This window comes from Rhamphochromis sp. 'chilingali' (assembly GCF_963969265.1).
Source record: "Rhamphochromis sp. 'chilingali' genome assembly, chromosome: 13".
In the NCBI taxonomy this organism is placed as follows: Eukaryota; Metazoa; Chordata; class Actinopteri; order Cichliformes; family Cichlidae; genus Rhamphochromis; species Rhamphochromis sp. 'chilingali'.
The window spans coordinates 2,404,169-2,430,598 of record NC_137940.1 but is presented as its reverse complement, the minus strand read 5'-3'; the positions used below and the strand labels follow the sequence as shown (position 1 = coordinate 2,430,598).

At 44.9% G+C, this 26,430-nt stretch overlaps 1 protein-coding gene and 1 long non-coding RNA gene across 4 annotated transcripts; both read right to left on the bottom strand.

The window, feature by feature from the left end:
• Positions 1–597: 597 nt before the first annotated feature.
• LOC308408861 (N-alpha-acetyltransferase 15, NatA auxiliary subunit-like) lies at positions 598–26,400 on the bottom strand. 3 transcript variants are annotated; one of them, XM_080901268.1, is made up of 20 exons: positions 26,260–26,400; positions 25,273–25,357; positions 23,481–23,585; positions 23,161–23,318; positions 22,841–22,975; positions 22,261–22,414; positions 18,750–18,869; positions 13,861–13,956; positions 13,295–13,401; positions 13,135–13,207; positions 12,852–13,021; positions 12,612–12,764; positions 11,420–11,548; positions 10,916–11,129; positions 9,575–9,768; positions 9,392–9,500; positions 8,300–8,398; positions 8,062–8,205; positions 1,266–1,363; positions 598–1,186 (listed from the first exon to the last, which is right to left on the bottom strand). In XM_080901268.1, exons 1-20 carry the CDS (start codon positions 26,311–26,313, stop codon positions 977–979), a joined length of 2,607 nt encoding a protein of 868 aa, XP_080757394.1. In that variant the 5' UTR covers positions 26,314–26,400; the 3' UTR covers positions 598–976. The 3 variants fall into 3 exon arrangements, with proteins under 3 accessions (XP_080757394.1, XP_080757393.1, XP_080757395.1); XM_080901267.1 differs by lacking the exon at positions 26,260–26,400 and adding an exon at positions 25,439–25,585; XM_080901269.1 differs by lacking the exons at positions 598–1,186; positions 1,266–1,363; positions 26,260–26,400 and adding exons at positions 1,385–1,661; positions 25,439–25,588.
• LOC308408865 lies at positions 1,905–7,434 on the bottom strand. Its single transcript, XR_013973860.1, has 3 exons — positions 7,229–7,434; positions 7,149–7,188; positions 1,905–7,108 (listed from the first exon to the last, which is right to left on the bottom strand). It is a non-coding gene; the product is annotated as an uncharacterized lncRNA (long non-coding RNA).
• Positions 26,401–26,430: the final 30 nt, after the last annotated feature.

The following is a 26,430-nucleotide window of genomic DNA, read 5'->3' as shown; positions in this document are numbered from 1 at the left end:
ACAAATGTACAAAATATGTTCTCCTTCATTTCTGTCAAACAAAGCTGTATGAAAAGTTTCCAGCTGTTAGTATCGTGGTTGCTAGGCAACCTGAGCAGCGCGTGGAGGCTAGACCGTCCCATTTCACAAACCTACAAGCCTCGCACTTCCGGCCTTAGTGGTCTTTGAGTACGCGGCCCTTGAGGACCGCTGAGGCTGCAGACCCTGAATTGGGATCCAGCCTGTGTGTCACAGAAATAAGAGGCTGCAGGGGAAGCTGCTTCTTGGGTCTGACACCGAGGGCAGAAGGCTGCTCTGAGGTCCTTGCCTTGCTAGCATGTGAAAAACCGGTCGAGCTGTTCGTCTTGCTTCGTTAACGGGAATAAGTCTAAACCAGCGGGGCCTGTGAAGCGCAGACCCAACAGAGCTGACTCGAAATTTCGAGTTATGGAGAATTTTTTATTTTTTGTGTGGTGGAAATGGGCATCCATAGCCATGACCTCTGATTGGGGTTTGAGGTTTTGTTGAGGCAGCCAACACAAACAGTCATGGCACTAGGCTGCATGTGATGTCACTTACCTGAGCACACAAACATCATTAACGCCATCACGAGTACTGTTTAGTTTTGCAAACATTGTTTTATTAATCCATCAGTTTGTAATATATAAATTACTTTTAAAAATCTGAGAAGCAGCTGCACCAACAAGAAGAAGATGGCATGAAAACACAGGAGTTATAAAAGCCTAGACTGTGTTTACAGAAGCCATTTACCCAGGAGGTCCACGTCTCCCACAATCCTTTCAAGCCTCCCGAAACGTATTCGTGTTTTTTCTGTTTTACATGTACTCAACAACAGTACGATTTTTGTTAAAAAAAGGTCTCTGTGTCTCCTGTGGCACTCGGTCCATCCAGCTCAGTGCAATGTCAGGGAGTTTGTTTGTTGTTGGGAGGGGCTACGGCGTGTGGCAACATGCTCGCTTCTCCTCCTCATCACGTCTCACATTTCATTCGCAATGTCATCGAGCTCTCCTGCCGACAGGTCGCCGTTAGAGCTGATTACGGTGCTGTTGTCCTGGTAACCAGGCGGCATGAAGGCCAGGCTGTAGGGGTAGATCTTATGGCAGGCAGCTCGATAGGCCTCAGCTGCCTTCTGCTGACCCTCACCTAGCTGGCCGTCACGCAAAGCCTCCAGGACCTCGGCACAGATCTGCAGCACAACACACACAAAGTCAACTACAGTGGACACAAAGCTGCTGTGTGACGTCACTGTGGACAGCACCACAAACCTGAATGCTTCGTCCAGCCAGCGACTCGTCCAGCGCTGTAGCTATCTCACACGCCATCTTATCAGAAGAAGGCTCCAGGTAAACCATCATCTTAGCGGCTGAGAGACGACACACAATGATTTCAAACAACACTGAACATCACGTACGAACTGACAGAATCTGCACAATTCGAACGAGCATGAAAAGCAATATGACCGTCTTTGTTATCCGACACAGCCAGCGCTCTGTGGCGAGCTCCTTTCTAGTTCGTTGTAGATGAAACGGTTCAGAAACAGTTATTTTTAAAAGGATATTCTAACACCACCTCAGGAGGGGTTTCGCTCTGTTCTCTGTCAAGACGAGCGCTTCGATAATGAGGTCTGAGGCTCTGCAGAGGCCAATCTGGAAATTTACCTCCTGAAAGATTTGACAAAATATGAGTTTTAGGGGTTTATTAACATTATAGCATTTCCTATTGTATAGTTCAAATATAAGAATTATATTAAAGGGAACACCGACCCGCCGGGTTGTAGAGCACCTGATTTCAAAATGTCTGTAAACAGCGTCTGTTGCAAACTAGCATCACACGTTTGTTGTTTTACATTCATTTCTATGGGACCAAAGTGATTTCCTGAGCAAATATGAGTACTCATATTTTTCCTCTCAAACACCCTAAAATTCACAATATGATCGATAAACATAAATATGACACGATGCCGTTTTAATTTAACATGAACATATAACATGACCTTTGAAATATAAAGGATCAGTAGAAGCCCGTTGATGGTAAGGGGAGGGATCTCAAACGTTTTACAAATGCATACATGTTCAAGTGCAAACTAGTAACTAAGCTTAAACATGTGTGCAGTCATTGGTGTGCAACGTTTGAGGGCTAAGCTGCTGCTAAAATGTTCACTTACTGGAGACAACATCAAAGTGTTATTCCACGTTTCCTGGATTATATTTATATTAAAACATGTAGAGCTGTATAAAGTGCTCAGCTGGAGGAGACAAAGCTGTGTAAGAACAAGTCCATTTGAACATTTAAGGTTTGGATAAAGGCGAACGTAAAACCGCTTCACGTGCAGTCAAACTGCTTTGTGTTTGTATAAAGGACGGGGAGCACACAGTGCCAGGTTTGTTTGGTTTTGTTTGCTCGTTTGTTTCAGCTCTTTGACCATGTTGGTGCAAAAACATCATCTTAAACCTGCCAAACTTGTCTTCCACATTTAAACAAACGGGAACAAATGGCCAGTAGCAAAGTGCCAGAAACACCATTTAAATTGACTTTTGGCACTTTGCTACTGTTGTGTTTAGACAAACAGTTACTCTTCCCTTATACATACACCAGTGTTAAGAGGCTTAAAGTTACAGCGTACCAAACTTCCACCAATAGTTAGAAAACAGAACTCGGTTGGCTGCAATATGCTGACCCCCCCTATCACGTGAATGATCCTAGCCTGGTGGGTAGGACAGGACAAACATGTTGTAGCCAAGACATCGAAGACACGACATTTGGACGGTACCCACGATGACCATGGTTGGTGTAACAGGGCGGCCCTTAGCGGCTGGAATCACAGTGAGATGGACCAGGGCAAGTGCAGTGGAACAAGTATTAATTTGCATACAGCTCTCCTTACAAACACTTCATCTACTGACAACTGGCAGCCTTAAGTACTTCCAGCTGTCACAGACTAAACCATTATTCCACTCACAGGTAAATTCTCAAATCCCAACCTTCCACCACATTACACAATATATCAATTAGAATAAATAAATATATACATTTCACACTTTCATATTAACAGATATTTGACTTTAATCTTATACCAAAGCCCTTATTATAAAAACCCAAACATCCAAGCACAAAGACTGCCCACACTCCCTTAACCCACGGTCTCTCCCAGAACCTTTAAATGGTGTCTGGACCTTGGAGACAACACAGGAAAGAAAGGTGAGTCCTCACATCTTACAGTCACTTCTTTGCATCACCTTTAATTCTACATTTTTCACACACGTTTGCATTACTTCTTACTGGTAAAGCTTATTTTCTCTCAGTCACCGTCCTTTTCACAGACACCACCACGTTCCTTGATGAGGAGCAGCTGTGCAGGATCTGAAACAAGGCTACCAACTGCTTTTAAAATTCCCAATAAATATTCAATAAATAATTAAACTTCTTATGTGCAAATCCATGGTTAAAGTGATAAAGTGCCCTTAATTAAGTGAAAGGTGTGCTATAAAATTATAATATAACTAACAGTAAGGGAGTCCTCGTCCTTACAGCCAGCGGGCGTCTGCTACGGTTGGGACCGGATCCAGCTCCACCCCAGAGCTGTCAATGCTGGGTGAGAAACATCCACCTTGAATTACTCTGGAGGAGGCTGTCGGACTCTGAACGGGGTTCAGGTTGGTCTCAGCTGGAGTACAGGGAACTACACCTGACTTTCACATTTTCAATGGAATAAAGCCATTTAATCACCATTTAATCATCAAATGTGTTACTGAATTATTGTTTCTGACCAAACCTGAGGAAGCAAAAATTAACAAAAGGAAAAACGACACTGATGAGAACGCGACCAACAGGCAGAACGGGCGACCGGCAAAATAATCGCTCACAAAAGCAACGCCGGCCAGTTATTGTAATGGAAGCGTCAGTAACACTGAACTGTGTTTCAGTGCACCTGGATGAACCTTCCTTCAGCGTGTAACACCACGAGGAAGTTTTTCACTCATTTAATGCTGTTTATATAAATCTAAATCTCCACTGAAATGAGTTTGTTTCTAGACCGTCTCAATTTCCCCATGATAAACTCGGACGCTGCTAAAAAACCTGACGCCATGGCGAAATCACTGTCGCCATGAGAAGCATGCAAAGTAATAAGTCTCCTGGTCCTGTTTCCACTTTAAAAGTGTCAGGATAAACTGTTCCCAGTACTGCTCACAGTGTATAAGGAATCCTTGCATCATGGCACCCTCAGAGTCCATTGCTCTAAATCTATCCCAGTGTCATCACTGCGACAAAGCCATCGGGCAACTTGACACGTGCTCTTCTCTTGCTCACTCCTCGCTCGCTTTTGGCAGAATTATTTCGATACCACGACAAAGATCCTTTCAGTGACCTTCCCCCGTGTTGCCATATTTAGGCTCCCAGTCGACTATAACTGGTTTACCTCTAACCAATGAAACATTTTGGCGTTTATTTCCTTACTGGCAAGACATCGTCTTCTCCTTCAGCAGAAGTCAACTAAGCTCCCTCCAGCACTCAGTGACACCACGTCTAAAATTGGAGAAGATTAGATATTCAGTGAAAGGTAACGCTGATAAATGTGATCATATTTGACGTCCCTATCATCCTTCTGTTCTCTTCAGTCTTTCTGATCGATGGATCCGATCTCTATCGATTCCACTCTCTCTGAGACCATGAAACGGTTCTCTATTCTAGTCTTTCTGCCTAGTTTTATATGATCATTTCCCTCGTGTTCGCCCTGTTGTGTCACGTTTCTGTCAGTGATGTTTGTCTCCCTGTTTTATTTAGGTAATCCCCGTCCCATTTGTTAAGTATTCAGGTTTATTTCAGTAGTATTCAGTTTCGTGGTCTCTTATCAGTTTCAGCTGTGTTCCCGAGGTGTTTCCTCTCTTTCAATCCCAAACCTTCTGTGCATTTATAGTTGCAGTCTTTGTCTTTTGTTTATCCCTGTTTTTCCTCCTTGTTGCTGTCCTATGCTTTGTACACGTTTCCATCTCTAGTTAGCTTGTATTCCCCAGTGTGGATTGTTTAGTTCCACAAACATTAACTGTGCATTTTCCTGCAGACGTGCACAGAAGCACTGAGTTTGGGGCTAAACTCCGCTGAGTATTAGCCTGTTAATTAAAGCATTCATGAGCATTTAAGGTTACACAAAGGATAAAGTGACAAAACGGCAGTTTTCTGACAATCCTGGATAAAACCAACAGAGATTTTGATTATTTTTATGCAAAGGTTTTCCATTTGCAAGGTGAAGCAGGTAAACTTGGGGATGCATTCTTTGAGCTGTTAGTGCTCCCCACAATATCTGATGATTCAGCTTAATTTACATGCTCACACTGAGCTGAAAGAAATACAAACCATAATATCTTCCCACTTAGATAATAAAGCCAGTAACCAGATGCCTTCAACACTGGATTCTATGAAATGTTTAGCTGCTGTCCTACTTTGTTACTGCCAAAAGAAAAACTGGTTAATAGACTGAAATTATCCATCAGACCACACTGGCTTTATGCCAGGCAGGCACACGTATTTAATTTGTGTCACCTTGTCAACATTTTGTATGCAGGACAAACAGTGGAATCAGTCATTCAATGAAATAGAACCGTTCGACATGACGCACCCTTTAAGTTTGGTTTTGGACCCACATTTATAGAATAGATTGGTACACATCACGACTGTATACAACACGTATCTGTGGATCGTATATTCTGAAGCAATTTTAATGTAAAAGTCTACATCTGCTAACAGAGAGAAGCCAAACTGTTGTTCATTGTTCTTGTAACAGTGTAACGATCTACTCTAACAAAGGTTGTCCCCTTTTCTTCCTTTATGTGCTACAGAACTACATTACATGCAGTTGAGATAATCTCGTGATGATATTCTCTGACATGTCTCTAAGTCCCCTCTCTCTTAACACCAAATCAGTTTCTGGTTTTTCTATACATGGAGGTAAGCAGATGTATGCCGGTCTCCTCTTGGGTGGATGTTACTTATTTACAGCCCGTCCCTTTCATAACAGCGATGGACGGGAATCACGACAAACAATCCAGAAGAACCTTCCACAGCTGGTTTGGCAAAATAAGAGAGCAAGCAAAGCGGGGCATCCATCCTGGTACGAGGATGTCAAATTAAAATAATTAACTAAAATTATTGTTCTGCCACATTTTTGCCACCTATTTGGCCAATTCTTGTTGAGAGTGGAAAATTACAAAGAAGTCAGAATTTCAAAGACTTATCTGCCAGAATCAGAGGAAGTTGGCGTTTTTCCCTTGGGATTGTCCATCCTCACATGGTGGGAAAACGGTCCACACTGCACACCTGCCCAGCGTGGCTGCGTATGAACAACTATCCCATAAGAATAAAACAACATTGCTTGCTGATCTCCATCACCCTACTCAAGTTAAATCATATTTTAGTAACAGGTTTGTTATTATTAAATACACTGAGAATCTGATGGATAGACAAAACAATACATTAAGGCTGCCAATATGTACTTTATGATGCTCTAATTTGTGGAAATCATTCTTTGAAACTAATTGGAAAACTGATCTAAACTCACAGTCTGCAAAAAGAAAGGCATGTGTAACATTTGGGATCTTTAGATAGAAAATACATTTGTGTCGTTCACACAATTAGAGAATATTTACAAAATCCCTGCATCTGGTACTTAAAAATTTGAGATTATATATTTTAAAAAAGCAAACGTGCCCAACTCGACACCACGGATGAATAAATTCAATACTGACGCTGATAAGTCTCCTTATTCCTGTCACAGTCACGTGCAGTGGATGCCACATTACTCCACAGAAAGGTTTCATAACCCCAACATCTCACCCGTCTGTCAGAGATGCAAATCTGTCACTGGCAACTTGATTCACTCTTTCTGGTCATGTACAAAACTCAGCATGTTTCAGGGTTTTTCTGAAGCACATGGGGAGACCTGGTGTGACAGGCTCAACATCAGTAAACAGGTCTGAACAGAGAAGTCAGAGAAGCTCATTTCTGACTGATGACAGCAATACAGAGGCAAGTTGTTGAAAATATCCTGAACTCTTAGTAAGGGCTACTATTAGTCGCTGTTTGTTACCATTAGCCTCTGTTAGCTACTATTAGCCTCTGTTAGCTACTATTAGTCTCTGTTAGCTACTATTAGCCTCTGTTAGCTACTATTAGCCTCTGTTAGCTACTATTAGCCTCTGTTAGCTACTATTAGTCTCTGTTAGCTACTATTAGCCTCTGTTAGCCGGTATTAGTGAAAAGTCTTTGAAGTGAAATTAACTTTGTTGGACTCTGATGCTTGGTGAGTAAACTCCAATATGGTGTGAGAATGTAATTAAACTGTTTATCAGGGGGAAAGTTTAATTTTTAGATACCAAAAAAAAGGGTAACATTAGCTGGCATGATTTTATAGGGTTTATAAGCTAAGAGCAATATCAGTGTCTGACCCCACAGTGTCTGACCCCACAGTGTCTGACCCCACAGTGTTTGACCCAGTGTTTGACCCCACAGTGTCTGAGCCCACAGTGTCTGAGCCCACAGTGTCTGAGCCCACAGTGTTTGACCCCACAGTGTCTGAGCCCACAGTGTTTGACCCCACAGTGTCTGACCCCACAGTGTCTGACCCCACAGTGTCTGAGCCCACAGTGTTTGACCCCACAGTGTCTGAGCCCACAGTGTTTGACCCCACAGTGTCTGAGCCCACAGTGTTTGACCCCACAGTGTCTGACCCCACGGTGTTTGACCCCACGGTGTTTGACCCCACAGTGTTTGACCCCACAGTGTCTGAGCCCACAGTGTCTGAGCCCACAGTGTCTGACCCCACAGTGTTTGACCCCACAGTGTCTGAGCCCACAGTGTCTGAGCCCACAGTGTCTGAGCCCACGGTGTCTGAGCCCACGGTGTTTGACCCCACGGTGTCTGACCCCACGGTGTTTGACCCCACGGTGTTTGACCCCACGGTGTTTGACCCCACAGTGTCTGAGCCCACAGTGTCTGAGCCCACAGTGTCTGACCCCACAGTGTCTGAGCCCACAGTGGGTCATAACATTCACCACCAGGTTTGCGTACCAGCCAGTCTGTGTGGGATGGAGTTGGAGTGTTGGCTCAGGTAGCTCTTGTTGAAGCTCTGAGGGCTGCTCTCTCCAAACAGCCTGGAGATCTCGTGCTTCAGCACCGTTCTCACTGCCTCTGCCAGATCCGTGCTCCCACTCACTGTAAGTATATAAGACAGCCCAGTGAAGCTTTGAACGGTGATACCCCGAGACAATCACAGCAGTTCACGTAGCTCACAGAAGGTCACACTTACCTCCTTTGAAAAAGCGGACAAGACACTGATGCAGCCATGGATTATTAGGTTCTATGTGAACAGCCCTCTTTATGGACTGCAGCATCAGCAGGTACTTCTCTGGAGAAAGACAGAGGGACAACGTTTTTGTCATTTTTCCAGAATGTAAGAAAGTCGAACTCTGAATTCCTCCATCTACCTTCATTTCTAGATGTTCAGGCTGCTAGTTATTATTACATCTCTTAAGCTTTCTCGTTTTCCATGAGTCAATCTCTTCCATCCTAGTGCTCTTCTGTGCCTTTCAGATTCTCATTCAGGTGACTATCATCTCCACCTCACTCTGGAACCAGGCCATGAAGGAGAGGGTCTAGTGGCAGAGCCTTAGTCCACAGAGTCATGTTAAGGTGCAGCACAAATTAGCAACATGGGCCCGCCTTCTTGGGGCTCACCACCTGAGTGAATTGGGTTGTGGTCAACAGTTGAGGCCCTTGCAGTCTGACCCCTGGCTACTGAAATAAGCTCGAGACTTGACACGTCACCTTCCTAATGGGCAGCCTGAGCTTGAAGGAGCATGAAGGTGAGAGATACCATCAGGTAGATGTTTCTCTGCACCTCTAGGTTGGGGAATGTGTCCGACTGTGCTTTGATTTGTGCCGTTGCTGGAGGAGATTCTGGAAGGAACTGGTGAAAAACACCAGGAAGTTCGATCAGGTAGCAGGACAGGATGTTTGACAGGCATGGTGTACCCACAAATATAGTGAGGGCACAAGTGCACTGCAGTACCAGCGTGGCATTTCAGAGGCCATGGACCATGAGAACTTCAAGTTCATCCTCCAGAAGAACTTCAACAGCAGTCAGAGAAAGGGTGGGGACATGGGAGTCAGAGCGGCATGCAGACTCATCTGCATGCCCTCACCCACACTTTCCCTCTTCATCTACAGAGTTAGACCCTGCAGCATCAAAGCAAACGCTGCTCCACACTAAACCTGCACGTCATGTTACTGTGACAATAAGCCAAAGATACTTCTGGAACACCTAGTGTGGACTTGGACACTGGAATAGCAATACAACAGTACAAACTGAGATGAGTCTTTGTGCTGAAGCCCGTCTCACCTTTCCTGAAGTAGATCTCAAAAGCCAGCAGATGAGTCTCAACCTTTTTCCGCACCAGGTTCTTAAGTGGGATCAAGAACTTGACTGCTTCATCCAAAGGATTCTCCGGCTGGAAGGAGGAGTTGTTTCATTAGTAACATGTATGACTGAGGGCAGCTGCACCAGCTGCAAACATCTGCCCACCTTGGCCAGTTTGTCTGGTATTAGCTCCTCTTTAGGCCCTCCAATCTCTTCGTCATCATCCTCCTTCTTCTTCTTCTGGTTCTTGAGCTGCTTTTCCTTCTCTGCGTTCTTCTTCTCCTCTTCTAACTGGGCCTTCTTCTGTGCTCTTCGCTGTTTATTGCGCAGTTTCTTCAGCTCCTTGTCTGTCAGATTTTCTATAGAGAAGAAAGAGAAAACCAGTGTTATGACATAATGCAGTGCCTTATACTCCAGCTTTGCATGTCTGCTACGTCTGAAGACAGAACAGACCTCAACTTGACTGTACACTGAAAGACTGGTTTTAAAATTTGATTTAGTAAACAACTCGGGCTTAACCCCTGTACAGCAGCGATCCCCAACCCCCGGGCCTCGGACCGGTACCGGTCTGTGAGTCGTTTGGTGCCGGGCCGCGAGAGTTGAGGTTCAGGTGTGAAATGTGTGGTTTTCAGGGTTTTTATCGGTTTTCAGCGTTATTTTGTTATCGTTTTTATCGTTTACTAGGTTTTCCTGGGTCTTTTCACGTGTGTTATGAATAAATCTTCTTTTTTTCGGTACCGGTACTAGTTTTATTTTGTTGTATTTATCCGCGACACCTTAAAGGCCGGTCCGTGAAAATATTGTCGGGCATAAACTGGTCCGTGGCGCAAAAAAGGTTTGAGACCGCTGCTGTACAGGACACCAGGCCAAAGCTTTTGGCTATGTGTGCAGGCCTGTACTGCAGAACACAGCCTAAGCTTGTGGATCGAGTCTGTGAACATATCAGATTCTGAAACTCAGAACTGTCAATGGCTTTTTTGTTTGTTTTAGTTCAGTTTTGTTTGTTTTTTACATTTTGTGCAATGTCCCAAATTTGAAAATGCTGTTTTCATGTACAGAGATAGTTTTACACAAGTTCTGCAGGAAAATGCATCCATTTTTGTTTTCTGAGTGGTATGAAAGTTACACATCTTTGCAAGCAAAGACTAAAAAAGCCAAGACCCCCCACGAGTGTTCTGAAAGTTAAAATCATCTTTAACTCTTTAACAATCTGTATTTCAGAAGCTAAATATCAAGCCATCTATCCAAGGTTGGTGCTTCAATCCCTGCAAGCCTAATATCCTTACAAACAAACTAAGCCTAAATTTGCATTGCGACACATCCATCTGAGTATGAATGTATATGAATGGTAGACAGGAAGAACTTGCCTGTGTGATATGGTGAATGAGGTAAGCTGTGTAAAGTTGAGTGCTCAGATAGGGTAGAAAGATAAGAACCAGTTCATAACATCGTTAAAAGAGCTACTTGTAAATCAAAGTCGTGCTGCGCGTGCACATAGAGTCTGACCCGTGTCTGCCTGGCTCTCCTTGCTGTCATCAGTCAGAGGTTTGTCGTGCAGGGTCAGGTAGATCTGTATTGCAGTGCGAGCAGCTTTGTAATAAAATGGGTGCTGCCGTAGGACATCCTCCAGCTTCAGCAGGTCCACGTAGGAGCGCAGCGTCATCTTCCTCATGCAGTAGGTGTGGAAGTCAAACTGGTCATCAGTGATCTCCACAAAATGCTGATGAGGAGAAGAAGGGGGCAGCTTTGATCAGCAGGTGATCAGAAAACTTCTGATCGTTATGATAACGTTAGGTCGTCTCAGTTACTTGGATTAAGACTTTGTGGAAATTAGCTGAACTTGAAAGGTAAGACTGTGCTGCAATCTATGATGTTTTTGGAAATCTTTTATTTGTCTTCAAGCCAGAGATTGTCACCTGAACTAGAGAGGTAGCAGGATATTGTAGAAAAGGTTTGAACGTTTGTCGTTAGCAGTTGGGTGGAACGTGTGAATATGAACAATGAACTCACTCTCTCAATTTCATGGCACTTCTTCAGGGCCTCTCCGTACTTGTTCAGCGCCTTGTAGGCCAACGCACATTCTGTCTGGAACCACATGCACTGCATCTCGTTCAGGTTATCCACTGCCGACGTGCCTTCCTGAAATACACAAACTTCCAAACTTACTTTGTGCCACCAGAAGACAAACTGAGGAAAATGATATGTGCTGGTGCTAAGCTGAAGCTGAGTAGCTGAAGAAAAGGTTTACGTAGACAACGAGGTTGGTGTTTTGTCTTCATGCAAACAGACGGATCACATCTTTGATCTTTTCAGCTTTGAGCTGAACTTGACAGCATTTCAGTCACAGCTGCACTGACCCTGTACAGCAGGTTTGTTGTGTCAGAGTGATGTCTGTGAAGGGCATCGTAGTCTAAGGAGCTTGGAAAGAAAAGCGTCTGGACTTCTTTAAGTTGTCCCTCTTTGGGGGGACACTCCCACGGGGTTTAAATCTGGGACTCTCCACCATGTGACTCATAGAACTGAAGAAGCTTCTCGGATGAGAGGTGAAACGTCTTCAAGCAACTTACAGAAGTCCAGACGCTTTTCTTTCCAAGCTCCTTAATCACAGAGTGATGCAAAAGGCAACACACACACACACACACACACACACACACACACACACACACACACACACGTTTTTGGCTCAGAGAAGAGCTGGAGAGGATGTGGAGGGTGAAGGTAACGGTGGTCCCCGTGGTAATCGGAGCACTCGGTGCGGTGACTCCCAAGCTAGGCGAGTGGCTCCAGCAGATCCCGGGAACAACATCGGAGATCTCTGTCCAGAAGAGCGCAGTCCTGGGAACAGCTAAGATACTGCGCAGGACCCTCAAGCTCCCAGGCCTCTGGTAGAGGACCCGAGCTTGAAGGATAATGATGCAGAGGCGAGTACATATATATACATATATGTATACACACACACACACACACACACACACACACACACACACACACACACACACACACACACACACACACACACAGATATATAATCTCTTAACTTCAATTATAGGCTTTGCTGTTGAGTGCTATGTACAAACTGGAAGGCCAAACAACACCAGCTCAGGTCCACACTCCCCGTCCCAATGACTCCTCCCTCTCGATCACTGACACAATGCTGGAGTTTTATTACTTTGGCAACATTTCAAACATGCCATCTGCTTACTCGTGTGAACTTGGAGCACATCTCCTCTGCTTCCTTGATGAGGCCAGCCTTCAGCATGTACTTGGCACACTTGGAATTAATGAAGCGGTCTGCAGTGTCCAGGGCCTGAGCCTCGTCCATCCACCGAGCTGCTTCTTTTATGTTGCCTGCATGCTAGAGGGCAGAGGAGCTGGGTTAGCAGACATGGAAAGATCACACAGTGAACAAAAACACCTGTGTGTGCAGAGCTTTCCACCACACCTTGTAGATCTTGGCTTTGATGAGGAAGAGCTCAATGAGCGTAGGTGTGCTGTCGATGGCTGCATTAATGAACTCCAGCGCCAGGCGTGGCTGGCCGACGAAGTCAAAGTGCTGTGCCAGGAAGTACTGTACCCACAACAGGGTGGTGGGGGGTTCCTCCTTCCCATCATCTGTGCACACATTTAGTACAGCTGTCACTGAGCTTTGGTTCAAGTCACAAACTTTCAAATAAATAAATGGAGACTGGAGATGATGGAAACCATTATAACCAATTAGCACTCACCATTTTCACTAAACATTCGACAGCTTTTTAAACAGGTTTCATAGCCAACTACTGATTCTTCAATAACTGTGACCTGCACGTAGAGAAAACAACTTTATTATCCCTTTATTTTAAAGAACATTTTCAAAACAGACTTACGTTTTAAGCACCACAAACGTACTTTCTCTTTGTCGCTGTAAAGGGACTTGAGGGTGGTGAAGACGGGAGGACAGCCTTTGCTGAAGTTGATCCTCAGGTAGCTGTCCAGAGACTGACGAAACCTCTCCCCTGGCCAGCACAAACACACAGCAAACACACAGCGAGGTTTACGCTGTCACTAAAATGTGAGTTACACTCATAAGCTGACTAATCAGTTTGTTTCTGCTAATTCTGAGCGCACCAAATACAGAGACAACAAATCCCAGGTCATGAGTGTCGCCTATTCTGAGCCGCAGCTGATTCCTTCCTGTTTGCTGTGATGAATTCTAACTGTTGATGGCAACTTTGTACAAACCCTAAACTTCAGGGGCAGCGCATACTTGATAAAAACATGCTGGGTCCATCGTGTTACGCACTGACACAGATACAGCCATAAGCTAATTTTTTCTCTTTATTTAAAAAATAAAAACACCACCTCACAGAAGCAGTAAACACAAGTGTGAGAATAACAACATTGTGATTTGGTATTTAATAAAATAAAAGACATAACAGACAGAAAAGGTGTATTTGCCAAAAATCCAGGTTTACCAGTGAGGAAGTTGAGAGGCAGCCTTCGGGGAACGAGGCCTTTAGGAAACTTTATGCAGGACGCTTCATAAATCTTCTGCCGCGCCTCTAAACTGCCTGAAGAGAAAGGAGGAAATGGTCAACTAAAGCTGCAGGGGTCAGTTAATATCACAAATTCACACAGACAATCCAAACTTCTGCTCACTCAGGATATCTGCTGAGTTCAGTTTGTTTGGTGGTCAAATGGTGCATTATCTCGCAGCCACAGAGGACAACAAACTGTAACTACAAAGGGATGAACGTGGCTGTTAAGAGCTAAGAGTGTGCTATGACCACATTCCCCACATTATTACAGCACAAAGAGCAGGCGCCATGGCTCCATGCTGCTGTTCGAGCATCAGCAGGTACACAAGGACTGGGACGAGCTCAGACATCAGTTTGGAGCATAGAGCAGCAGACATGGGCTCACAGCTTGTGGATATTTGTGCTACATTCAGGCGTCCAGTGCAGATTGTGACAGAGGCTTCAGTTTATTGAATCGTATCAAAACAGCCTCCAGAAATGAAGTGGATCAGCGTGTACAACCACTGAAGACTCGAGACAGACAGATGGAAAATTGAAAGTGAAATTGAAGTTCTTCATCAGTTTTGTGCTTATTCTAACGTCATTTATTAAGAATGTTCATCTATAACGGTTAATAACCCTTAAATGACCACGAGTAGTAGAAATGTTAATAAAAATTGTCATTTTCACAGTATCACCTGTCATTGTGCAAAATGTCAAAGTTTTAATGTGAACAAAATGTTAGTGCTCAAACCCACAGGAGCCCCACCCTGACCCCAGGAGGAGGACCTTCACACCCACTGTGAAAGAAGCAGACGGGCTTTTAACTGGGACAAAGTGTGCAAGTAGTGGAGAAGAGAGAAGGACACACAGCAAAGAATAAGGTGAAATTCAAGTCTTCAGTTGCTAAAGCGTATAGTTAGGCTGGATCAGGTGACCCTGAATCCTCCCTGAGGCTGCGTTCACTCTGCAGGTCTTGATGCTCAATTCAGATTTTTTGATCAAATCCGATTTTTTTGTCTGCTCGTTCACACTACAAATAAAATGCGACAGCAAACGCGCTCTAGTGTGAACGCTCAAAGCGTCCGCATGCACAAAAGAAGACGTCACACACGACGCGCTCTGTTTAGACCCAGAACAACAGTGTTGTTTGACTGATGGCCTTAATGTAAAGACTTCGGACTTTATGTTTCCCAATTTTGCTTTAAGTTATAAAGTTATTTTGTTATTTGCATAATAATGATCCTTGTTGCTGTTTTAGAGGAGCGGTGCTTCAAAGGATAGCTGCAGATTTCTGTCAGAATCTGCAGATTACACAGTACAAAGAAAATGTTCACGTTTCTCCAACGTTGTCTTCCCAACAGTTTCACTGACATCTACACGGGATGGCCAGGAAGCGTTCGCCATGTGTTCTCAGGCGCTTCTGCGTTGCTGATAATCGGCGTCTGTCTTGTGTCAGTGAGCGGCAGTCGCTTTCTAAAACATCAGATATGTATCGCATTCAGTACCACATATGAAAGTGACCCAGGTTGGATTTGAAAATATCGGATTTGTGGTTTTCACACTGTCACACCATGATCGGATAGATGGGTCGCAGAGGGTTAAAAAAAAAAAAGGATTTGATGCACTTTCACCTGCAGTGTGAACGTAGCCTTAGTTATGCTCCAATAGACGTAGGCTGCTGGGGATTCCCATGATGCACTGGGTGCTTCTTCTTCACTCACTATGTGTTAACAGACCTCTCTGCATTGAATCATATCTGTTATTAACCTCTGTCTCTCTTTATCCTGTCTTCCTTCTCTCACCCCAACCAATCACAGCAGATGGCCCCGCCCCTCCTGAGCCTGGTTCTGCTGGAGGTTTCTTCCTGTTAAAAGGGAGTTTTTCCTTCCCACTGTCGCCAAAGTGCTGCTCATAGGGGGTCATATGATTGTTGGGTTTCCTCTGTATGTGTTATTGTAGGGTCTACTGTACAGTATAAAGCACCTTGAGGCGACTGTTGTTGTGATTTGGTGCTGTGTAAATAAAATTGAATTGAACTGAATCAGATTTGTGCTCATCTAGTGTCATTTATTTACAATTTTCATTTATGGATATTGATCAGTAAATACTGTCACTAGTGTATGAGCAGTAGAAATGCATATAATCATGTCATTATATACTGTATTTGCAGACAAAGAGTTGCAGGACTCTCCCAGACCACAGTAGGACCCTCTTACCCCGTGCACAGCAGATACAAACTTTGCAACTGACCAAAGCTACTTTTCCAGTTTGTGACAGAAATGAACATGCAGTTATCAGATGTCCTCAGTTCTCAAAAAAGAAACAACCAGGGGTGCCGGCGTAGCTCAGTGGATGAGCAGGCAACCATATGTCGTATGGCCGGAGAGCAATACGCCCGGGTTTGAGTCCGACCCTCTGCACGTCCTCCCCTCTCTTGCTCCCTGCTTTCCGTCTATCTACACCGTCTCTATCCAATAAAGGCGAAAAGGCAAAAAAAATTTACCTTAAAAAAAGAAAAACAACCAGAAAATGTTTAAACAGACTCCTGAAACTCTACTTTCCACACGCAAAATGCCCAACATATGAGCAGTTCTACAAAAGTGGACAAAAACATGTTGGTAGGGCTGTGCGATATGACCAGAATCTCATCTCCCGATATAAGACATCTATCGTCCGATAACGATATAAATCACAAAAATGTAACATTTTCTGTAAACTCTGTGAATCTCCACTTGTGTGAAGTGTTTCCAGCTGCGCGTCGTGTAGCTGGAGTCGAGTGTTTTAACCGATGCATGAAACGATACATTTTAGACAAAAGTTGTAACGGCGCCGTTTTCTTTGTGAGTATTTATTACACGGCGTGCTGCGGGGAGAAGCCTGTTCTAACGTTGGAGTCTGAGGTTTATTTTTTAGCACCTGGCGGCTCTTTTTTACTTCTCATCTATAAATAATCTGCTCTTTCACGTGATTCAGTTTATTTTGAAAAGTCTCAACAGGATCTTGAGCTTTATTGTGAAAGGTTTATGTGGAACATAAACAAGCGGACACGCGATGCTGTTACCGTCGTTGTTGCATCGACGATGCATAAAAACAGGCGCTTCTGTAGTGTGGTTATATTAAATATAAGAGAAAGAGAGACGTTTAATAAATGAATACAGCCTCTACAGTGACATCAGAACCATGAACAAATATTGCTGTAAACAGTTTATTTTGCGACACCACGAAACAAACGATAGCGTCAAATGAAACGACAGACGTTTTTATATCGTCATCAGATATACATCGTTATATCGAACAGCCCTACATGTGAGCTCTAACAAGAAACGATATGAAGGTCATGGCAAAAAAAAGAAAATGGATAGAGCACCAAACTCAACAACAAGGCCCACTTACTAAGGCCTGGAACAGCTGTGTGTGTGAATCCACAGACGCCACTGAGTAAAATGAAATGTCATGTTCCTGACTCCATGGTGAGAGCAGTGGAACCATGCCGGGAAGGGTGGCACCAAAGTTCATCCCCGACCTTTTCAGAAAAATGGACCAAAGTGTTAATGAAACCGAGGCATCCAGATTCTACACTGTGTGTGAGAGGTGCTTCAAACGGGTGCAGGGTGAGCACTTCTTTGGACTCTGGAGGAGCTGCCTGTTGTAATTAGGTGCATATATCAGACAGCAACAAAGGTTTTGCACCAACAGAGTCCATGACCGAGCAGACATCTCCAGCCTGCGGTGCTGCTAGCTGCGTTTACTGGCACCGCAGCTTCAAACATCTCTGGGAAAACACTGCACTCTATTCTGAAGTTGCTAAGATCTCTAAAACCACCATATCAGGGACTGGGAAATGCACTGGATGAAATGAGAGCTGCACTTTCAAATGCAGAGATTCTGATGAAATATCTGTGGTTTCAAGGAGCTTTTTGTTTACAGCCACTGCAGATTTCAGCAGACCAAAGGAAACAGGAAACGTTCTGCTGGCATGTCTGTTCTTGAGCAGGAGACTTTCACCAGCTGCCACTTTATTATTCCTCCTTATTTCTGTTCGCTGTCCGAGTCTGACTGTCAGACACAGACCCCTCCCCCTGATCTGTGTGCATGTGTGTGAGACTTTTACAATCAACTATTATTATCTTCTCATTAGGACTGTGTGATATGGCACAGCTCTACCAGGAAGCACAGCATCATAACTGCAGGGCAAGTACAACAGAGTATTTGTAGTACTAATAACCACAAACACAGGAAATACTGGTGCTGGCCAGTGGTACCCGTCATCTTTCTAGTAGATACACCTGGAGCATCAATTTCAAAATTCTAGATCACGTTCACAGGATTTTTGAAAACTTGACCTTTGAACTTGGGGTCAAAGTCACTGAGATTGGACCTCAGACTGGAGATCAGAACTTTTAGTAGATGCATTTCTAGAAAAAGTTATGCAACACTCTCTAAAATTAAAGCTGTGCAGAGCTGTGTGTGTCCCCGAGGCACATATCTGTTCCCAGGATCCTTTCTAAAGCTCAGCAGGAGTAAATGGTAAACTGATTCTTATATAGTGCTTTTCTACTCTGCCGGAGGACTCAAAGACCAGCACGTGCATAGACATTCATTATATGTGCTGTTGTTTCCTTGCACACAGAATAAATGCAGCTCGCTACTCTCTGCGTCTCACTTCATAAGGGAATTTTTCTAACAGGCATAAATTTGAGACTCAACGTTGCTTTGTTCTCCACGTGATTGCAATCACAAACTTGTGTCCACGCTGCCTGTGCAGCAGCCAGGCAGGGAGACGACAACGCCTTCATTATAATAAGTAACAACAGAAGAAGTGTGATGGATGAGAAAGTCCTCACCTGGCTTTAAGGCCTTTTCCAGGCCTTGGTAGTAGGCCCAGTTTTCTGGGTTCCTTTCCTGGAGTCTTCTGTAGACCTCTGAAGCCTCCTGATGTTTCTCCAGCTTTAGCAGCAGCTCTCCTGCAAACACAAACACTCGCTGACTCAGAGGTCTCACACTTTTAACACCAACGACACCCACAGCCATTCTTGTCTCTTTCCCCTTTTGTTTGCTGAAGGCCGGGTTTCTTTTGTTGATGAAACCTTGACCCTTCTGCTTTGTCGCCCTCCAAGTTGCCAAAAAAGGTACTGTTTACACCTGGAAATGTTCCAGTCTGGGTTTAAAACACACCACAGCACCAAATCTGCTCTTTTAAGAGTTTTTAATGACATCTTTTTAGCGATGGATTCTGGGAACAGTGTTTTTAAGGAAAGGGAAGGAGAGCTACAGGCAGAAGATGGAGAACCAGCTTCAGCAAAACAACGTTGGTGAAGTCTGGAGAGGCCTCAGAACCATCTCGGGCCACAAACAGCAGAACTCTCTGCCTGGGAGGGATGTGAGATGGGCAAATGAACTGAGTCATTTCTTCAACAGATTTGACTCAGCCATGAGGCAGTCTGCAACATCGGCTGCAGACTCACCCACCCCCACTGCTGCTGCTCCACCTCAGACACGTCACACCTCCTCTATTCACCCTGCTCACTCCCCCCCACCCCCAACAACAGCATCCAATACACACTCAACACAAGGCTCCAGCCTGTCTCTCTCAACCACCCAGGTTAGGAGGGAACTGAGGAGGATTAATGGCAAGAAGGCAGCGGGCCCAGATGGCATCAGCTCGAGGGTCGTCAGGTCCTGCGCGGACCAACTGTGTGGGGTGATGGAGCACCTCTTCAACCTGAGCCTGAGGTTGGGAAGAGTCCCACAGCTCTGGAAAACCTCCTGTGTTGTACCAGTGCCAAAGACTTCACGCCCCAAGGACCTCAACAGCTACAGGCCGGTGGCTCTGACATCCCACCTGATGAAGACCCTGGAGCGGTTGGTCCTGGCTCAGCTTCGGCGCCTAACAAGCTCATCACTGGACCCACTTCAGTTTGCCTACCAGCCTGGCATTGGAGCGGATGATGCCGTCATTCACCTCCTACATCGTTCCCTCGCTCACCTGGAGACCGCTGGAAGCACTGTGAGAATCATGTTCTTTGATTTCTCCAGTGCCTTCAACACTATTCTTCCCTCGGTTCTGAAGGACAAGCTGGAGAACTCTGGAGTGGACCATCACCTCACTACCTGGATCCTGGACTACCTCACCGACCGACCACAGTATGTGAGGACTCAGGGCTGTGTGTCGGACAGGGTCGTCTGCAGTACGGGGGCCCCACAGGGAACGGTTCTGGCTCCGTTCCTCTTCACCATCTACACTGCAGACTTCTCCCACAATTCCACCCAGTGCTTCCTGCAGAAGTTCTCTGATGACTCTGCAATAGTCGGCCTCATCACTGATGGGGACGACAAGGAGTACAGAGGTCTGACCCAAGACTTTGTGGACTGGTGCCAGCTGAACTACCTCCAGATCAACGCCAGTAAAACCAAGGAGCTGGTGGTAGACTTCCGCAGGCACAAGCATTCTCCACTGCAACCACTGAACATCCAGGGTATGGACATTGAGGCTGTGGACAGCTACAGGTACCTTGGTGTTCATCTGAACAATAGACTGGACTGGACTCATAACTCAGACGCCCTCTACAGGAAAGGGCAGAGCAGGCTGTACCTGCTGCGGAGACTCAGGTCGTTTGGGGTGGAGGGCCCACTCCTGAAGACCTTCTATGACTCTGTTGTGGCTTCTGCTATCTTTTATGGCGTGGTCTGCTGGGGCGGCAGCATCTCTGCTGGGGACAGGAAGAGACTGAACAGGGTGATCCGAAGGGCCAGCTCTGTTCTAGGATGCCCTCTGGACCCAGTGGAGGTGGTGAGTGACAGGAGAACGGCGGCTAAGCTGTCATCCCTGATGGACAACATCTCCCACCCCATGCAGCAGACTGTGACAGCACTGAGCAGCTCCTTCAGTGGGAGACTGCGGCACCCACGGTGTGGGACGGAGAGATTTCGCAGGTCTTTCCTCCCCACTGCTGTCAGACTCCATAATAAAGACTTTAACTGATCAAGCACACACATCCACACATGTGCAATAATACTAAGTGCAATAATCCTTTCTGTCATCGTTGTATTTTTACTCAGTTGTATATAGTATTTGTATTTGTATTCTATTTTTATCTTATTGTATATTTATTTTATTTTATTCTACTGTATATAGTATTTTATTCTATTCTGTACAGCTGTGTACTGTATTTATTCTTATTGTATTCTAATTTTTGCCTCATAACTTTTGCACTGTCCACTTCCTGCTGTGACAAAACAAATTTCCCACGTGTGGGACTAATAAAGGTTATCTTATCTTATCTTTTACCTGTGCTTTAAGATCTAACAGCTGCTTCTGACACAGCCTCATCTCCACACTGGAGCAGTGGGGGCAGCTGTCAAAAATTAAGCCGGTCCTGTTTAGATGCCACCTGGAGACTCCGATCCATGCATTCATCACGTCTCTCCTGGATTATTGTGATTCTCTTTAGACTGGACTCGGCCAGGCCTCCCTGTCACGTCTGCAGCGGGTACAAAATGCTGCTGCACGATTTTAAACCGGTACAAGCAAACGAGAGCACATTACCCCAGGTTCAGTGTCCCTTCATTGGCTTCCCATTAAGTCTTAATGGTCTTTCCCTTCTTATTTGTCTGAGCTGCTTCCCTCCCACATGCCGTCAGTGCTCCTCAGTTAACCAGGTGCTCTTCACTGTCACAAAGACATTTAATAAAACCAGACGGAGCCTCTGCAGTTTCGTCTGCCACTGCAGGTCAGGCAGGCTCCATCTCTTGCTGCTTCTCAAACCCATTTAAAAACACACCTTTTCTTAAACCTCTTACCCTGTACGGCTTTATTCTTTTATTTTTGTGTACAGCTGTTATATTGTTTTAAAGCGCTTCAGAAATAAAGTGAAACTGAAAAGGAATGAGCGTAGCAGGGAAGGGCTGGGACTAATCCCAGGCACCATGGAGCGAGGTGACATCACATGGAGCGAGGTGACATCACATGGAGCGAGGTGACATCACATGGAGCGAGGTGACATCACATGGAGCGAGGTGACATCACATGGAGCGAGGTGACATCACATGGAGCGAGGCTAACACAGAGACATTTACAGTCACATTCACAGCTAACCCCACTAACTGCACGTCTTTAGACTGTGAGGAGCCCACCTCCTGCTGTGAGCCAACAGTGCTGCCCACTAACTACACACAGTACACTGAGTGTGCTTTATTCTTGTGTGCCAAATCTATTTTGTTGGCGCTAAAGTCCAGTGAAGCTGATAATTCATTTTCTTATGAACAGCAGCTGAAAAACATTTGCAGAAGCTGCAGACTTGACTTGGTTTACCACCTGCAAACACTCAGTGAGCAGCACGACACTGCACTACCCACCTCGGGTCTCCTCCACAGCCAGCTTGTCACAGATCTGTTTCTCGTAGCTGTTGAGGTGATCGAAGGCCTCCTTGTGCAGCCCGGCTTCCCTTAGGACCTGGTTCTGATACAGCAGCAGTTCACTGTACTCGTAATCCACTTTGTCAGGCGATGTCTGAAAAACAACGCACATAAAAAGGAACAAAAAATGATACATTGCCACATGGACTTGAAATGCCCATATTAGGCCGGATGTTTCACTTTGAACTTCACGTATATTATTTTTATTATTAGTAGTAATTTTCCTAGAAGGTTGGATGGACTGGACACCCCAGAGTGCACACTAATGCATCGATCAGACCTTCTGCTGCTTCTCACTACAGACAGCCAAACAGACGAGCCTAACTTCCTGGTCAGAAAAATGAAGCCCGTGCAGATGTCCCTTAAACCTGCCACCAAGTGGCAGCAAGTGTAGCTGCAGAAAGACGTGCAGACTTCCAGAAGTCGATGAGAACAAGGCTTTTTCTGCAACAGCTCGAATACTTTAAATGATCACTGCTTAGTTAAGGTCATGAAGGCCTTCTTATCCAGAGCTACTCACCTGTTGTGTTTTGCGGAATTCCTCAACAATCTTTGCAGCCATGTCAAAGTCCTCTAACAGGTGATAAGCCACTGCATAGCCGATCCAGGAAGCTCGTTGGGCTGGGCGGAGCTGTAACAGCTGGTACCGAGTCTCCTGGAGAGGGAAAGAGGCGCCATGCGCACGGAAGCAGCAATGTTAGTCCACAACTGTCCGTGTTTACAATCCGACTTTCCGTGTTTTGACGCTAAAAAGGAAACTGACGCACGAGATCAGTTTGCCCAGTGTCAGCCTTCTACGGCCATCTTTTGATTCAGACGGTCTCATTTGTCATTCCTCACCCTGTATCCTTCCAAGTCTCTCATCTGGATCTGCAACAAGGAGAGGTCTCGGAGAATCTGCAGATTGTCCTTATCCCACTTCAGAGCGTTACGGTAACACTTGATGGCCTCGTCATACTTTTTATCTGAGCGCTGCAGCAGGCCATACACATGCCAGCCTGGCACGGTCAGAGCGTCAGAGAAAATCACGCATAAACACAGTTACCCACACGTTACACGAGTTCATATGAGAACTCAGGCAGACATTTTTCACAGGTTTCTCAGAGTGGATTCAGCAGCTGCTGTTAAGCTGAACAAAGGCAGGAGCACTGAAAGGATACAGACGTGGCTCTTGAGGTCGTTGCGCAGGCCTCGTCTCACCAGCTCGTACGCCTCCTCCTTCTTGCCCAGACAGTTGAGAGTTAAACCCTTCATGGCCAGCGTCTCTGGAGCAGGAAGGAGTGACGCATTCAGAGAAAGCTGACACGATGTGACGCATTTCACCACTCTTAAATGTTACTTTCTTCACAGAGATATGTGCAGAGAGTAATTTAGCAGCTTTTATGTTAAACATTGCTCATTATATCTTTACTGAGTTTCGTCAAACTGTAAAACCTCAGCAGCTTGCATTAAAAAGCCTGCACTCCTCTGGGCTCCAGGCTTTCCAGATGATGCAGGAACCTCTGTGCTGTGATAATAACTGATCAACTTTGGCTCACAGTCTGAATCGCAGCTCATCATGGAGGCGTTAACAGTGACGAAGCTTCCTTACTGCTTTGGACTTCATTAAAGTCTGTCTGCTCCTGAAGCCAGAGCTGGGAATGATCTTACCCTAACAGTAAGACAACATATTAGTGGTGGAGAGCAGAACTCGTCAGCCTCCTGGTAGGTGCACCTATGGCATTAATCACCTTGTTCTCAAGTTATTAGAGTTCTTCACAGGACTTTCAGACACCTTGACCTCTGACCTTGACCAAACTGTCCAGGATTATTAGTAAATACACCGATGGTATCAATTTGAAACTCGGTGAGGGGAAGTTTGCTTCATCACAGAGATATCAGCAGAACAGATACTTATGACACGCAACCATCTTATTCCCAGTTTTTGCTCACTTACGGTTCTGTTGTTGTCGTCGGCAACATAACTAATATTGAACTGAACAGTTTTCAATATCAAGATTCTGAACATGTGACTCCACTTGGGATTTTTCAAAGTACCACAGGCAGCAATTATTCCAAGCATGACATTCTTTTGGAAATGAAGACATTTACATAGAGTGCAAAAGGGTTGAGCCACCACTAATTTCTTTATTCATACATTCAACTATCAGGGGTTCAGCTATCAATTATTTTATTAAGCAAGTACTCCATCAATAATTCCATTAATTAATCGAGTAATCAGATAAAAAAAATTCTCTCTTATTAACGAGCAATAATAAATATTCAAAAGAGCAAAAAAAACGCAGGTCTTTCAGAGTGATCTGCTCTGGGTCCATTATAGAAACTGCATCCAGCTGCAAACATCTGTCAAAAAAGACCTTTCCAAATGTATTTATGTGCATTTTAAAATTTTACATTTCGAAGAAATAATTTTCTTAATTGCAAAATTAAATACATTTTAAAAGGTCCGAGAAAAAATCTGAAGCAGAATCAAAGGTCAAAGTCAAATAAAAGAATCTTAATGTAAGCAATGTAATGTTTGTAAGCCTTAGCATGTGTGGCAGCAGCAATAAAGAAAAGCAAGCAGTCTGAACTTTGGCCTGTGCTTTGATGCAAAGTGTCTGTGCTGCTGAAAACGTTATGATGGTGCAGATATTAAGAATGAATTTTAATACTAATTCAGTGTCCAAGATAACAGACCCAAAGTTTTACTGGCAACATTTTTAGTTTTGGATTTAAACTTTAGAATACTGAATGTAGGAGTTTAGAAAGAGCGGCAGTTGTTTACAGCTGTTTAATCCCAGTGTTCCTGGATGAATTCACACTGGGATTCTGGTGCTTATTCCACTGTATGGGAGTGCAACCAAATGTACACAATGATCACTGTGTCACATTGTGTTAATATCATTAAATATCACGTCACCCCTAAAACGACTGGAGGCTGACAGTGAGCACGGTGCATCAGGTTCTTACCTCCATGCTCAGAAAACTTGGGGTTACTCAGGATCTGTTTGCAGAACTTCAGACCATTCCTGTACTGCTTGTGTTCATAACACCTCTGTGAAAAAGGACAAAGCACATTATATCAGGTGCCTGACACTGCAGCGAGTCATCTTAAAGTCCACGAACAGTACATTACTGTAGGTCTGCAAAAGAAAACACTGTTCCAGTGACTCTGTCCTTCCTCCAGCCAGCAGGAAAAGCACCACATGCTCCTAAAGCAGCATCAACAAGTCTGCGAGGATCCCCACGGCCCAGTGACGTAAATGTCATCACCGTACAGTCAGCGCAAGGGTCTGTTATTGTGACCACGCAGACCTGCCTGCAGAACATTTACAGCAGTTTTTAAGACTTTATGCTTTCTCCATATATTTCAATTCAAACCGTCATTAAAGCTTATTATTGATAATGCGTCTGATGCAGTGTAACGCCACAGCGAGGAGCTGTCAAACGGCAGCAGAGGGCATCAACATGCATGCGTGTTTTCGAGTCTCTTAACTATAACAGAAGCGGCTGACGTGTTTCGATGTGCCGGTTTTCACGTTGCTGTATTTAATAAACCGCTGCGCCTTCTTATCTATGCGACACTGTAAATGATCAGTAGAGCAGTGAGAGGAAGCTCCTCGTACCTCCATCTGGGCTGACCAGCTCCTGCAGCCGCTGGACTTAACTAGTCCAACAAGGTGCAACTGTTTTGGAAACAGACCCCAGACAAACGTGCTCATAGACGTCCGAGCCGAATACGTCCCCATGGCCAGGCACCAGAACTACAACACGTGACTGGTTTCGCGGTGTTCCAGCTACTGCTTAATAAAACTGCCGACTTAATCGCAGTGTGTCTGGCGTAGCGAACACATCCCTAATTCACTGGCACGTCTCTTGTAGATCTCGCAACTGAAGGCTACTTGGCAAACTACCATTAGCCAGCAAGCTAACGTGATCTCGGGTATTTTAACCTACCAGAATTCTTTTGAAGAGCGCGTTCTCTTTCGGCGGCAGGGTGATTGTGGGCATTGTAGTAGCTTCTTATGTCTCTTTCGGTTTAAACATGAATAATAATGTCCTGGCTGAGGTAGAGAGACCAGGCTGTTTCGATCTTTTGAGACACCTCTCTTTCTCACGTGTTGACGC

What these genes read in the sequence shown, in the direction of transcription:
- LOC308408861 (XM_080901267.1), bottom strand. Translation starts at nt 25,510, where the DNA reads ATGTGGTGCTTTTCCTGCTGGCTGGAGGAAGGACAGAGTCACTGGAAC. An exon ending in TGTGCTCCAAGTTCACACGA is followed by an intron (nt 11,549 to 12,611) that starts GTAAGCAGATGG and finishes TGTGTATTTCAG; the next exon opens with GAAGGCACGTCGGCAGTGGA. An exon ending in TGAGATCTACTTCAGGAAAG is followed by an intron (nt 8,399 to 9,391) that starts GTGAGACGGGCT and finishes GTCTTTCTCCAG; the next exon opens with AGAAGTACCTGCTGATGCTG.